Consider the following 15,570-nt stretch of genomic DNA (forward strand, 5'->3'; position numbering starts at 1 on the left):
CAGGATGCCAGGCAACTGGTATTGTTTAAAAGGAAATAAATATGGCAGTCTCCATATGCCTCTTAGTCCAGCTGTGCTTTAACCTCCCTGGCGGTACGCAGTTTCAGAGGCTGTGTCCGCGGGAGGATTTTTCTTAATAAAATGTAATTTATATGCTTTAGCTAGCACTGCGCTAGCTAACCATGTGCCCCAAGCCCCGCCACACCTCTCTGATCCCCCGATCGCCATCGGCAATATTTACCACTCCGCAAGCCCAAGAGAGCCGCAGCTTCTCCATTCAGCTTTACTCATCGCTATGGCGACGATCGGACATGACGTCTGGCGTTATTGACGTCATGCGCAGTCCCGATACTCCCCATAGAGAAGCTGGGAGCTGATTGGGTGCTGCGCCATCGCGGCATCCCTGGGGGGTACGTATTCCGGCGCCGATTGGGGGGGATCGGGGGAGAGCGGAGGAACTTGGGGGCATAGTTAGCTAGTCAAGTGCTAGCTTAAGCATTGAAGTCACATTTTATTAAAAACAATCCTCCCGGGGCCATGTGATCCTCTCCACCGGTTAGCCCGAGTGTAGGTCGGGCTTACCGCCAGGGAGGTTAAATGCTTACCAAACAGTGGCCCTTATTCAAGTCCCTTTTTCTCCTACGTTTTCTCCTAGGAGATAATTTTCCATCTTTAATTTAAAATAACTTTTCAGCATTCTACGATAGAAAAAATACTGTCAAAATTATTCTGTGTATTTTCTTGCTTGCCGGTGGCTTAAAGGGCATTTTATTGGTAAGATGTGAGAATATCACCTAGGAGAAAACAGAGAAAAAGTGACTTGAATAAGGACCCCTTCTCAACTTATACATACTGATTTTTGTTTATCTATAATAACATGATGTATTATTTTCTAAAACTGAAAAGTTGTTGTAATGAGTGATGACAAGTACTCTCTAAATTCATAAGACGTACCCCCAGACTACAAGTACCTCATGCTGAGAGACTGGTATAATGTAGAGACAGACATGGTAAGAGCAGGTAGCAGAATCTACAAAAGTATCACTCATGACCCAGAGATCCAGTGCTGGGCGTAATGGAAAAAGCTACGCTTACGGATCATTACACGTAATTTTACGCTATTACGCATTACGGAATTACGCTTACGGCGTAGACATTCAATTTCGGTACATGTCTGTAATTACGCATAGCCCTTACGCAATTACGCGTAAGAATACCGTAACTGAGGTTGTTACGTTATAGGCTTACGCGTAAAATCCTACTAGCAATTAATGCGTAAGGTCATGCTGCCAAGCGGAAAAGTTTACGCATGGATCAATGTTAGGTAGCCGCCGACTTTAAGGGTTAATAGCAAAGCCCCCTTAAGTGCAAGAGCCTCAAATTTAGAGAATATATTAAGGAGATCAGAAGGAATAAGAGGATAAAAAATTTTTTCAAAAAGACCTTATAGTTTTTGAGAAAATCGATGTTAAAGTTTCAAAGGAAAAATATATACATTTAAAAACCCGCCGACTTTAACGGTTAATAGCAAAGCCTGCTTAAAATTTAGGAACACCAAATTCACGGGGTATATTAAGGGGATGAGTGGGAATAAGAGGAAACATTTTTTTTCAAAAACACCTTATAGTTTTTGAGAAAATCGATTTTTAAGTTTCAAGGGCAAAAATGTCTTTTAAATGCGGAAAATGTCAGTTTTTTTTGCACAGGTAACAATAGTGTTTTATTTTCATAGATTCCCCCAAGTGGGAAGAGTTTTACTTACTTTGTTCTGAGTGTGGGAAATATTAAAAAAAAACGACGTGGGGGCCCCCCTCCCAGACCTCTTTAACCCCTTGTCCCCCATGCAGACTGGGATAGCCAGAATGCGGAGCACCGGCCGCGTGGGGCTCCGCACCCTGACTATACCAGCCCGCATGGTCCATGGATTGGGGGGTCTCGGAAGGGGAGGGGCAGCCAAGCTTTCCCCTCCCCCTCCGAGCCCTTGTCCAATCCAAGGACAAGGGGCTCTTCTCCACCTCCGATGGGCGGTGGAGGTGGAGGACGCGATTTCCTGGGGGGGGGTTCATGGTGGCATCTGGGAGTCCCCTTTAAAACGTGGTCCCCCAGATGCCCACCCCCCCTCCCAGGAGAAATGAGTATAGAGGTACTTGTACCCCTTACCCATTTCCTTTAAGAGTTAAAAGTAAATAAACACACAAACACATAGAAAAAGTATTTTAATTGAACAAAAAACATAACCACGAAAAAAGTCCTTTAATATTCTTAATTAACCATTAATACTTACCTGTCCCTTTAAAAGCCAGTTCCCACGCAATATCCTCGGAAATATACTAATCAGTTACAATATAACAAAGTTGTTACAATGTAACAACTTTGTTACTTTGTAACACCACTGCACCCGACGTCACTCGCCGCTCACCCGTCGGCCGCCGCATACACGCTAAGTCCCCGCCGGCTCCCGCCGTCCACTCCGCCCACACCTGTCACCTATATACATGCTGGCACCCATGGGTGCCAGCATGTATATAGGTGACATGTGGGAGAGGCGGGGAGGGCAGCGGAGCCGGCGGGGACTTAGCGTCCTAAACCCGACAGAGCTCTGAGCTATATAGCTCAGAGCTCTCTAAAGCATCTTTGTATTTGGGCTCCAAGGAGCCCCATTGGTCTGCTAAGGACCAATGGGGCTCCTTGGACAGGTGTGGGCGGAGTGGACGGCGGGAGCCGGCGGGGACTTAGAGTGTATGCGGCGGAGTGGACGGCGGGAGCCGGCGGGGACTTAGAGTGTATGCGGCGGCCGGCGGGTGAGCGGCGAGTGACGTTGGGTGCGGTGGTGTTACAAAGTAACAAAGTTGTTACATTGTAACAACTTTGTTACATTGTAACTGATTAGTATATTTCCGAGGATATTGCGTGGGAACTGGCTTTTAAAGGGACAGGTAAGTATTAATGGTTAATTAAGTGGTTTCGTGGTTATGTTTTTTGTTCAATTAAAATACTTTTTCTATGTGTTTGTGTGTTTATTTACTTTTAACTCTTAAAGGAAATGGGTAAGGGGTACAAGTACCTCTATACTCATTTCTCCTGGGAGGGGGGGGTGGGCATCTGGGGGACCCCTTTTTAAAGGGGACTCCCAGATGCCACCATGAACCCCCCCCCCCAGGAAATCGCGGCCTCCACCTCCACCGCCCATCGGAGGGAGGTGGAGAAGAGCCCCTTGTCCTTGGATTGGACAAGGGCTCGGAGGGGGAGGGGAAAGCTTGGCTGCCCCTCCCCTTCCGAGACCCCCCAATCCATGGACCATGCGGGCTGGTATAGTCAGGGTGCGGAGCCCCACGCGGCCGGTGCTCCGCATTCTGGCTATCCCAGTCTGCATGGGGGACAAGGGGTTAAAGAGGTCTGGGAGGGGGGACCCCACGTTGTTTTTTTTAAATATTTCCCACACTCAGAACGAAGTAAGTAAAACTCTTCCCACTTGGGGGAATCTATGAAAATAAAACACTATTGTTACCTGTGCAAAAAAAACTGACATTTTCCGCATTTAAAAGACATTTTTGCCCTTGAAACTTAAAAATCGATTTTCTCAAAAACTATAAGGTCTTTTTGAAAAAAAAATTTTTCCTCTTATTCCCACTCATCCCCTTAATATACCCTGTGAATTTGGTGTTCCTAAATTTTAAGCAGGCTTTGCTATTAACCGTTAAAGTCGGCGGGTTTTTAAATGTATATATTTTTCCTTTGAAACTTTAACATCGATTTTCTCAAAAACTACAAGGTCTTTTTGAAAAAATTTTTTTCCTCTTATTCCTTCTGATCTCCTTAATATATTCTCCAAATTTGAGGCTCTTAGCACTTAAGGGGGCTTTGCTATTAACCCTTAAAGTCGGCGACTTTTTTATATTATACGGGAGCGTAATATTACGCGATTACGGCAGACTGTGTAATTTCAATGGGAGTTTACTGTCTTACGCGTAATTTGTTACGCGTAATAACGTAACCTACGATCTACGCGTAATTAATTACGCGTAATACCGTAACCTTACACGTAACGCTTACGGTGCATTTGTAGTGAATTACGATGCGTAATTACGCTAATGCGTAATTTCGGCCCAGCACTGCAGAGATCTCCATCAGGTACAGAGATGTTCAGCCAGAAATACACAAACATATGCTAAATCAATTCTCCAAACTAAAATTTTGCACTGTAACTGGAGTCAGTGGCATACTGAAGCGACCTACAGACACACTACAGTGTGGCCATTACGTAATTGGATCAGGCAGTCATAGGGCCTGATCCAATTCACTGTTCTCCTATGTTTTCTCCTAGGAGATAATTTTTCATATTCTGTTTAAAATAACTTTATTTTGTTTTCCATTACAGTCCATGAACTACTTCATTTTAAAGTGGAGTAAGGTGCTATTTAGTGATCAGCTGATCTCCGCTGTATAAGTAAGGCGATATAAATTTTTGATAGCAGATTTCACCTGAAATTAGTGATCAAAAATAAAGTAGCATCCTAAAGAGAGAAAGAACAGGATAACAAGTCCCAGCAGCAACTGATGCTACCTGATTTGCTTTCTGAGTATGGTGAAGCTGTAGATTGCTTTATTGGTCTCTGCATTATTCTATTTAAAAGCCTGCTGTAACCAATAAATGGTAACTTTTTGCAGCCTGTGTGATGTTGACGATGTGCTAACAACCTTCACTCTTTATGCAAATCCAGCTTACGCTCTATGTGACTAAGCTATAACCTAATTTTGATTATATCATTAGTGTTGGTACTACATACATGGTTAATTGACAATACCTATGGAATGACTGTGTAAACTGTGAGGTTAGTATGGATGGATGCAGTTAGCTGTCTATCCTCATTGTTCAGTGTCTGTTCTGTAACCGCTCCTTTCCCTCTCACCACAGAGAATGCCACCACTCAGCCCAGAGAAGCCCGCTCTGTGTGCAGGATGTGGAGGGAAGATCTCTGACAGATATTACCTCTTGGCTGTGGACAAGCAGTGGCATCTCCGATGCCTGAAGTGCTGTGAATGTAAGCTGGCCTTGGAGTCAGAGCTGACATGCTTTGCAAAAGATGGAAGTATATACTGTAAAGAAGACTATTACAGGTACATCACAGAATCTATTATGTGCTCCTCAAAATCACATCAAAGCATCATCAATCTGCTGCCTACATATCAGGATAGGTGTATGATATATACTCTGTACAATGCATGCCCCATACAAGTTGTATGCGCCTATCTGTGCTTTCACAATCCATTAAATTATAATAATAATAATAATATATTAATGGGTAGAAGGAAAATATCAATTAAAATACTAGTCCCCACAGAATACAACTATAACTACTAACTACAGACCTCATAGCAGAATGTTCATTTTGGCCCTAGGCACAGTTTATCAATGATGTCCTCCCTTCTCCCTCCCCACATGGACACAACTGGATGCAGAAATGCACAGTCACTCTGTTGGCATGCAGTGCACTAACACAGAGACACAGTAGCTGTATTCAGTGGCGGCTCCAGGAATTTTTTTAGGGGGTGCTATGCAGGTGCTGGACCAATTTCAGTGGTAGCTGACGCGCGGCAAAAAATGAGTGTGGCGAAAAATGGGCGTGGTCATGACCGGATGAGGGCGGGGCTTACAGTAATTTAAAGTGAACCCAGGGTGAGAGTAATATGGAGACTGCCATATTTATTTCCTTTTAACCAACAATACTAGTTGCCTGGCAGCCCTGCTGATCTATTTGGCTGCAGTAGTGAACTGAATTACACCAGAAACAAGCATGCAGCTAATCTTGTCAGTTCTGACAATATTGTCCAAAACCCCTCACCTGCTGCATGCTTGTTCAGGGTCTATGGTTGAAAGAATTAGAGGCAGAGGACCAACACGGCAGCCAGGCAGCTGGTATTGCTTAACCACTTAAGCCCAACTGGACGAGATTTCTCGTCCAGTTGGGCTGCGCGCACTCCCGCGGGTTGCGCGCGCTCCCGCGGGCCCCCCCGTGCGCGCCCCCGCTGCTGGCCGCTAGCCCACCGATCAGTGAAAGGGATTATAAATCCCTTTCGCTGATCGGACCCCCCCGGAGAAAAGCCGACAGCGTCTCTTCAGACGCTGCGGCTTTTCTGAGCTCTGGTCTCCTTTCTTCTGCCTGGGAGCGAGATCGATCGCTCCCAGGACTTTTTGATTCTGGCCATCTTGTGGCTAAATAGCAAATTACACCTAAAAAAAAAAGTATTAAAAATAAACATATAAATATATTAAAAAAAAAACCTGTTTACCTCCCACACCAAAAAATACCCACATACAAGTTTAAATTAAAAAAAATAAAAATTACAATAATAAAAAAAAAACAAAAAAAACATAAATAGTTACCTAAGGGTCTGAACTTTTTAACCACTTCCGGATACCGGGTGGTTTGGCTGATCTGTGCTGCGGGGGCTCTTCAGCCCGCAGCACAGATCAGAAATCGTGCAGGGCGATCAGACTTCCCCCCTTTTTTCCCCACTAGGGGGATGTCCTGCTGGGGGGGTCTGATCGCCGCCGCGCTGCTGTGCCTAGCGGGGGGGGGCTCCTCAAAGCCCCCCTCCGCAGCGCTAGTCCTCCCTCTGCCGCCTTCCCTCCCTCTCCCGTCCCCTGTGTGCGGCGCAGGACGGAAAGCCGTCCTGCGCCGGATAGGATAGGCTTTAGCCTATCAGATGCCGGCGATCCCCGGCCAATTAGAGGCCGGGGATCGCCGATCTCCGTCACGGCGCTGCTGCGCAGCAGCGCCATATGTATGTAAACAGCGGGGAAGATCTTCCCCGCCTGTTTACATTTACCCTGCGAGCCACGATCGGAGGCTCGCAGGGTGTTCACGGAGACACCCTCCGTGAACTGACATGGAACGGCCGCTCATTCGAGCGGCCGTTTCCATGGAAACCGCTTCAGGATTCAGGGGCGTACATATGCGTACGCAGAATCCTGAAGTGGTTAAATATGCATGTCAAAGGAGTATATCAATATGATTTATTAAATTATGGGCTTCTAAACAGTGATGGACGCAAAACGGAAAAAATGCACCTTTATTTCCAAATAAAATATTGTCGCCATACATTGTGATAGGGACATAATTTTAACGGTGAAATACCCGGGGCATATGGGCAAATACAATACGTGAGTTTTAATTATGGAGGCATGTATTATTTTAAAACTATAATGGCTGAAAACTGAGAAATAATGAATTTTTTCCATTTTTTTCTTATTCTTCCTGTTAAAATGCATTTACAGTAAAGTGGCTCTTAGCAAAATATACCACCCACAGAAAGCCTAATTGGTGGCGGAAAAAACAAGATATAGATCAATTAATTGTGATGAGTAGTGATAAAGTTATTGGCAAATGAATGGGGGGTGAAAGTTGCTCGGATGTAAAAAAATTTCAACCCTTCGGGCTTAAGTGGTTAAAATGAGATAAATATGGCAGCCTCAATATTATTCTCACCTCGGGTTCCCTTTAAAAGTGAAACGCAAAGACAGAGGGCCCAAGTTTTGGTGACCCTTTCCCGAGAAAATTCACATACTCGTGCAGGTTTTCTCAAGAAAATACACGTAATGTGTGCAGATTTGAACAAAAAACACGTTCAATAACCCCAATACGCACAATGGTTATCAGATATGACCCCAATACGCATAATCGTTATCAGATATGACCCCAATACGCACAATCGTTATCAGAAATGACCCCAATACGCACAATCGTTATCAGATATGACCCCAATACGCACAATCGTTATCAGATATGACCCCAATACGCACAATCGTTATCAGATATTACCCCAATACGCACAATCATTATCAGATATGACCCCAATACGCACAATCGTTATCAGATATGACCCCAATATGCACAATCCTCAGCAGATCTGACCACAATATGCACAATGCTCAGCAGATCTGACCCCAATATGCACAATCCTCAGCAGATATGACCCCAATACGCACAATCATTATCAGATATGACCCCAATACGCACAATCGTTATCAGATATGACCCCAATATGCACAATCCTCAGCAGATCTGACCACAATATGCACAATGCTCAGCAGATCTGACCCCAATATGCACAATCCTCAGCAGATCTGACCACAATATGCACAATGCTCAGCAGTTCTGACCACAATCAGCAGCACCACCTGAAAAAGAAAAGAAAAACCCATTTACTCACCTACAGTCAGAAGACCTCCTGTCCCAACCTCCTCCTGTCCCAACCTCCTTGTGGCGCGCAGCTCCCACGATCCTCTTCCTTTACTTGACTTCCTGCCTGCAGCCTACATTACCCGAGCAGGGCTACGGGAAAATGGCCGCCCGAAGCCCTGCACTGCAGACTCCAAGTCTGCAGAGCAGGGCTTCGGGCGGCCATCTTACCGTAGCCCTGCTCTGCTGCTCTTAGATGCCTGAAGTCAGTTCACACCAGGGGGTGCTTTGGGGGTGCTTGGACAATTCTAGGGGGTGCTTGAGCACCCTCTTGCACCCCCCTGGCGCTGCCCATGGCTGTATTAAAGTGACACTTTCACTTTTTTCTATGCAAAGTAAAATTTATATTTTTAAACAGAGATATTGGTGTACTTTGCAGTTTTCATATCACTGCACTGCACTTAGTGAGAGTAAAACAGGGACAGGGACTAGAAAAACAGCTTGAAGGTACTAAATATATTCCTCAAAATAGCAATTAAAAGAGCAATTATTCCTTCTTGCTTTACCTTGTCAGATTTAAATGGTTAAACAAAAGAAAACTGATGAGCAAACAATAGCAGAGGATAAAAAGGTGTCTTTCCATCCTTCTCTGCCCTTGTTCATCATCACATGTATAATCTAAACAATGAGAGAAACCTTCATTTTGAAGAAGAACTTTAACCAAGGATTGAGTTTCCCAATCTGTAGCTGATACCCTCTTTCCCCTGAGAAATCTCTCCTTTTTTTTAATAGTGCATTGGGGGTCTGTATGGCTGATATTGTGGTGAAACCCCTCATACAGTGTGATGTCATGACCATGGTCATGGCAGTTTCATGTCTGTGAACCTCATTTCATTGTGGGACATAACAACTGTTTCTAACTACCAAGCCAGCTGCATTTCTCTTTGTGCACATTGTTAGGGGGTGTGGTTATAGATAACAGCAGTTGGTGCTGTCTAGTTTTTCGAATGTCTGCCAGTAGTAAAGATGATAACTAGCAGGTTCATTGTGGAACAATCAACATTAAGGAATTACTTGGTGAATATCAATAATTTCTTGATATCTCTTCTGTTTTTTAACTTCTCACTTTGTAAAGTTGATTCATTAATCCCTCCCCCCCCGCCAATATTTTTTGGTAAAGTGACTCTTTAACTACTTAAGGACCACGGGCTTAAACCGCCCAAGTGACCAGGCCATTTTTTTTACTAAGTAAGCCACTGCAGCTTTAGGGCCTCGCTGCAGGGCCGTACATCTCAGCACACAAGTGATTCCCCCCCCTTTTCTGATCACCAACAGAGCTTCTGTTGGTGGGGTCTGATACTGCCTGCATGTTTATTTCTTTTTTTTTTTAATTTTAACAATAAATTAGTCTTTTTTGTATTATTTTAGAATAATCCCGCCCTCCCTCCCCCAGCTAGCCTATGACAGCGGATCGCCTTTGTGCCTTGGAGGGGACAGCCTAGTGACACGGCTGTCCCCAGTACAGCACTGCCTTAGATCACAGCGCTGTACAGTGTTAATAGTCTAACAGTCTCCTAGCAGCGATCGACGCTGGGAGACTGATGATGGAGCATCAGCGCGCACAATCTCCTGCAAAACACACCCCCAGGACTGCACGCCAATTGGCGTTAGGCGGTCCTGGGGCTTCCGCCGCGCTCACGCCAATTGACGTGAGGCGGTTCTTAATAAGTTAAGCAGTGTGTCTGGATACCTCTCCTCTGTGGCCCTGCCATCAGTGACATGATTTCCTTCATTGGACGTGTAGGTACTTTGATCTATTCAGTTAGTGTATTTGGGGGACATGCTGCTATTTCTGTAAGTTCTGGGTCTTCAAATATCCATTGATTTTTCCAATCCCCACACTGCGCACATTTCCCCTCTACTTACCTCAGCTTTTCGAGGTTTATCTACAAGTGTTCAGTGGTTATAGAGTGAATAGGGAGGGGAGAGAGGAAGTTAGTAATATGCTGACAAAATGGAACATGAATGGAACATAACTTGGGCCACTTGAAGTTCAACAACTCAGAAAATTGAATAAGACAATCATTTTGAAAATGCAGCCTTGATGATGAGTGTAAATTACAAGCATCATAATTGAAACCAAAGTTTTCAAGCTGAAAAATCTCTTGTGACGTTATCCATATAGATGCAAGACCTGTTGTGTCCTGTTAACAGACATAGGCCTATATGCAACTAACTTTTCTGCTGAGTTTTCTCAGAGGAGATAATTTTTCACCTTCCATTTAAAATTATTCCCATCATTTTGCAATTGAAAAGGTACCAAAAAGTAGGTGAACAAGTACTATCAGAATTATTTTGAGTATATCCTTGGTGGTTGGTGGTTTAAAAGGCATTTTATTGACACGTTTAAAAATATCACCTAGCAGAAAACTCAGGCTGGGTGCACACGTTCACGTTTTGTGATTTTTTTTCCCGCACATGCGCTTTTCTTGCGTTTTAATGCGCTTGCAGTTCGCATATACAAAACGCATATGCATTTTGAATGCATTTTCCATGCGTTTTTCTATTGCGTTTTATGCGAATCACTAGGAAGACAAGAGGAAGCGTAAATACATCAGAAAACATAAATAAAACGCATATAGAAATGCACAAAAAACGCATACAAAACGCATTACATTGCGTCACCATTGACTTTCATTTTGATGCATCTTTGAAAAATATGCAACAAAACCAGCGTTTTTAAAAACGCATATCACAAAATGCATACCAATGCAGTTTTTTATGCAGCCCATTAAGTAACATTATACGCATAAACACTGCATTTTACGCAACGCTAGCGTTTCTGCTAAGTGTGTTCCCAGCCTCTGGAGAAAAGGCTCATGGCCCATGAGATCTTGTAATTGCTCACCTAGTTCCTATGGACTATGTAGATTTCCTCATGCAGACGCATGGTTTAGACTGGAATGCAGAGAACAGGCATGGACTGAGGCATGACTTGGCATGGGCCAGATGGCAGGGAGGCAAATTCCAACTCATCCTGTTTTTATATATTTTGAGCCATTGGCTTGTGACTTTGGGGGAATGTCACTTACAACTGAAGTAGGGGGCTGAGTTTAGTAGGAGAACAATGGGCTTGGGCTTCGTGCCCAGGATGATCTGGTAGTCTGAATCTTTAGTGGGTACTTTGGGACCACTGTACATATGCTATATTCTACCAGAGAACTCATCCAGCATGAGTAAAAGGCATTCAAATTTGTTCTGGATTTAGTTGGGGTTTTCATAGGTTTTTAAAACTGCAATTTGTGGCAGTATTGAAATTTGTGATATAGAGGATAACTATAGTTTAGTGGTAAATTAGTATTTTTGCTTGGAGTTGTGCTTCAAGGTCAAGAATCTCTGCATTAAATAGTAAAACCAGTTTCCTTTGCTTTCAAACCAGTGCTTGAACACCTTATTCCCCATGCATATATTGAGAGGGCGGACCTAACAGCCATATTTGTCCAAACAAATCTTATTTTCTGTATTACTGTATCTTTTTCCCATTATAGTCTTTATTATGTTGAGCACTGTGATTTCCTTTTCTTTTTTGTTAGATACAGCAGGAAAACACGGGAAGTATTCCGATTCCCCTAAGCCCAGGCTCCGTAATAAATGAAATATTTGTGGTCAGAAGACTCTGACTCCTGCATAGCTAGCAGCAACAACAGATACATTCCTATTTTTATTTATGTGAGTGGTTCATAGGTGTAGTGTGCAGTACTGAGAATCTATTGGCCTTTTCTTGGCTGCCTTATATCAGTATAATGTGGAAATTGAAGAGGCTGAGTGATGTGTTGCAGAGCTTATTCGCAGGATCATTGACAATGTTCACAGGCCACAGCTGTGCATGCCCACTTTAAGCAAATTAAATAGTGTTGCAGGACAACTCCAGAGTCCATATACAGTAACAGAAATTGGTAAAAGGGTGTTATTTATCTATCCTCAGTTGTTATAGGCAATGTAATGGAGCAATGATGTGAGCTGAGCCTTCAGTATAAGAGAAGAACGGCCTTGCCTATGATCTTTTGATGACCATTGCTAGTGTGATTTTTGTAAAACTGCATTCCAGAATCTGCATATAGAATCTGAAATACTGATCTCAATGAACACTGTATAAATAGAGCATTCAAAGATGTAGCAAGCTTGCCTGTCCAGCAGGTCTGGAAAGTGTTGATAAAGTGACATCATCCCACTCTATTTAGCTTGGCAAACCTAATCAAGTCATATCTGAGACCAGGCTTTGAGCGCTCAATGCTAGACTCGGAGCACAAACCTTAACAGACTATAGCAACAACCTTCCACTTCCCACCCATCCCGGTAGAAGAAGTCATATTTACCCTAACAGCCAGGGTTCTGCAGAGATCCATGAGTTGCTGGGCAGTCGGATGCCACCAGTTAATATACACAGCTCCAAGGTGTCCATTAACGATCCAATTTCCCAAGTGATCGATCCTCTGATCCAGAAATGATCATTTGGGCCCACCAACTAGCAATAAAAAGAACTAGCAATCTGGTGAGACTAAACAAATCGTTCTGGAATTTGGATTCACAGAACAACTGCTTGTCGCCGATTAGTACCATCAACAGAGCTAGATTAGATTGTTCATACAGTCAATCTTTTGGGAAATTGTAACATTAATGAGCATCTATACATTCTGTCACCTCCAGTGAGATGATGTGCTAACATTAGAAACAGCAGCCTACTGTATTTCCTGGATGGAGAGGACAGAGGCTGAAAACTCAATAACCCAAAGAATTTGGAAAAAAAGTTGACAATTGGTGCAGATATGATTGCTTTCGTAGCTGTCCTACACTTTTTGTCCGCAGTTGGGTTTTAACAGTCCCTTGATTTCCTCTCCTGACAATGGAGAGTGAGGGAATATCTCCACTGGTGATACTCTAGTGACATTGCTGTAAACATAATTGGTGGTAAGGCAGTTACCCCCATTACTACTAGTAGGGCTCTTGAGCCCCAGTAGATTAACATTTTTTGGGGGGGACTTTCTAGTATGAAATTCCAACCACTCAATACTTGGCCATGCTTCACTCAACTTGCCCATGCCTCCTCCATCCCTGACCATGCCTCCTCCACCCCTGCCCATGCCTCCTCCATCCCTGACCATGCCTCCTCCACCCCTGGCAATGGCTCCTCCATTCCTGGCCATAGCTCCTCCCAACATAGCCACACCATCTCCTTTCCCTTGCATTGTAGACTGGCCTCTGCAAAAGTGCAGATCATTAGTAGGGTTTGTTATGAACTTTTCAGTAGAGTACTGGAGTCTCTATGGTTTGTATGAGCCCCGGTAGTGACAGAAGTCAACAGCACTGAAGCAATGATAAAACTGTCTCTTATTATTGAGGCTCATTTTCAAAATGAAAGAGAATCTGATGATTCTATATAAGTCATTTACCTCTAAGATATGTATGAATAAGTGTTTAGGTTAATGCACAGAGTTATGATGTTTTATTTGGTGTTTAACAACAGGTATTTTATATATCCTGTACATAGGATATCATATCTAGTAAAGGAAATAAATCAAGCTTAGTTTTTTAGCTTTGTAACAGTGTAGTTGAAAAAAAAGCATGCATCCATGAGGATTAAAATATGTACCAACCCATGTTTTTTTAAGAAATATGTATTTTGGTATTTAAACATTGCTATATTTGAGAATACTGTTTAAGTCCATCTTTGTTAATGTACATTATATGAATGTCTCAGCTCATCGAGAAATCCATAGTTACAGTCTAGATGTGATATTCTGTGCATACTGATTAGCTGCTACCGTTCCACAGAATAGCTAATGTGAAAATATGCTTTTGTGTACACTATAATAATATTTATACATGCAAGACATACTCAGGGGTCAGAAAAAATACAAATCCTTCTCTGCAGTACAGCATTGGATCACCTGTAGCTCTAAAAAAGGCTTCATCTTGTGAAGGTGACTGCTTAAATGTTATTCAGTTTTTTTTTTAAAAAAAGCCTTTCTTAGTTACAGCTGATACAAATCCTGCAATAAATCTGCAGTGTGTCTACATCCTGCTTTCTTGGGAGCAGACACATTGTTAATATCCTGTGCTTTTAAATTAGCTGCTCTGCTGTGGCAGTTAGGTGACAAAGGGGAGAGATCAAACTACAGTGTTGATTAGTCACAGATGAGGGGGGATGCATGGCTGGGGGTACTTTGCTGGGCACTTTTGATGGCTGGGGGTGCTTTGCTGGGCACTTTGCATGGTCGGGGGGAGGGGAGGGGCGGCTTTGCATGGCTGGGGGGGTCTTTGCTGGGCGCTATGCATGTCTGGGAGTGCTTTGCTGGGCACTTTGCATGGCTGGGGGGAAGGGGGGGTTGCTTTGCATGGTCAGGTCTTTGCTGGGTGCTTTGCATGGCTGTGGGTACTTTGCTGGGGGGGCTCTGCATGGCTGAAGGGGGGGCTTTGCTGGGCACTTTGCCTGGTCAGGGGGGGGAGGGGGCGGCTTTGCATGGCTGGGGTGGGCTTTGCTGGGTGCCTTTTAGGCAGGGGTGCTTTGCTGGGCTGTGGGGGGGGGGGGCTTTGCTGGAGGCTTTGCTTAGTTACAGCTGATACAAATCCTGCAATAAATCTGCAGTGTGTCTACATCCTGCCTTCTTGGGAGCAGACATATTGTTAACATCCTGTGCTTTTAAATTAGCTGCTCTGCTGTGGCAGTTAGGTGACAAAGGGGAGAGATCAAACTACAGTGTTGATTAGTCACAGATGAGGGGGGATGAATGGCTGGGGGTAGTTTGCTGGGCACTTTGCATGGCTGGGGGTGCTTTGCTGGGCACTTTGCATGGCTGGGGGGAGGGGAGGGGCGGCTTTGCATGGCTGGGGGGTCTTTGCTGGGTGCTTTGCATGGCTGTGGGTGCTTTGCTGGGGGGGGGCTCTGCATGGCTGGAGGGGGGGCTTTGCTGGGCACTTTGCATGGCTGGGGGGAAGGGGGGTTGCTTTGCATGGTCAGGTCTTTGCTGGGTGCTTTGCATGGCTGGGGGTGCTTTGCTGGGGGGGCTCTGCATGGCTGGAGGGGGGCTTTGCTAGGCACTTTGCCTGGTCAGGGGGGGCGCTTTGCATGGCTGGGGTGGGCTTTGCTGGGTGCCTTTTAGGCAGGGGGTGCTTTGCTGGGCTGTGGGTGGCCTTGCTGGGGGCTTTGCTTAGTTACAGCTGATACAAATCCTGCAATAAATCTGCAGTGTGTCTACATCCTGCCTTCTTGGGAGCAGACATATTGTTAACATCCTGTGCTTTTAAATTAGCTGCTCTGCTGTGGCAGTTAGGTGACAAAGGGGAGAGATCAAACTACAGTGTTGATTAGTCACAGATGAGGGGGGAT

At 44.3% G+C, this 15,570-nt stretch overlaps 1 protein-coding gene across 6 annotated transcripts in view; it reads left to right on the forward strand.

Moving 5' to 3' along the window:
* LHX9 (LIM homeobox 9) overlaps positions 1 to 15,570 on the forward strand; it is a 105,379-nt gene that overhangs the window by 15,890 nt on the left and 73,919 nt on the right. For all 6 annotated transcript variants that reach the window (XM_068240069.1, XM_068240068.1, XM_068240070.1 and 3 more), the window contains one exon: positions 4,916 to 5,118. In XM_068240069.1, coding sequence (XP_068096170.1) covers positions 4,916 to 5,118 — 203 coding nt within the window. The remainder of the gene's footprint in view (positions 1 to 4,915; positions 5,119 to 15,570) is intronic.

Source organism: Hyperolius riggenbachi, chromosome 6 (assembly GCF_040937935.1).
Source record: "Hyperolius riggenbachi isolate aHypRig1 chromosome 6, aHypRig1.pri, whole genome shotgun sequence".
NCBI lineage: Eukaryota > Metazoa > Chordata > Amphibia > Anura > Hyperoliidae > Hyperolius > Hyperolius riggenbachi.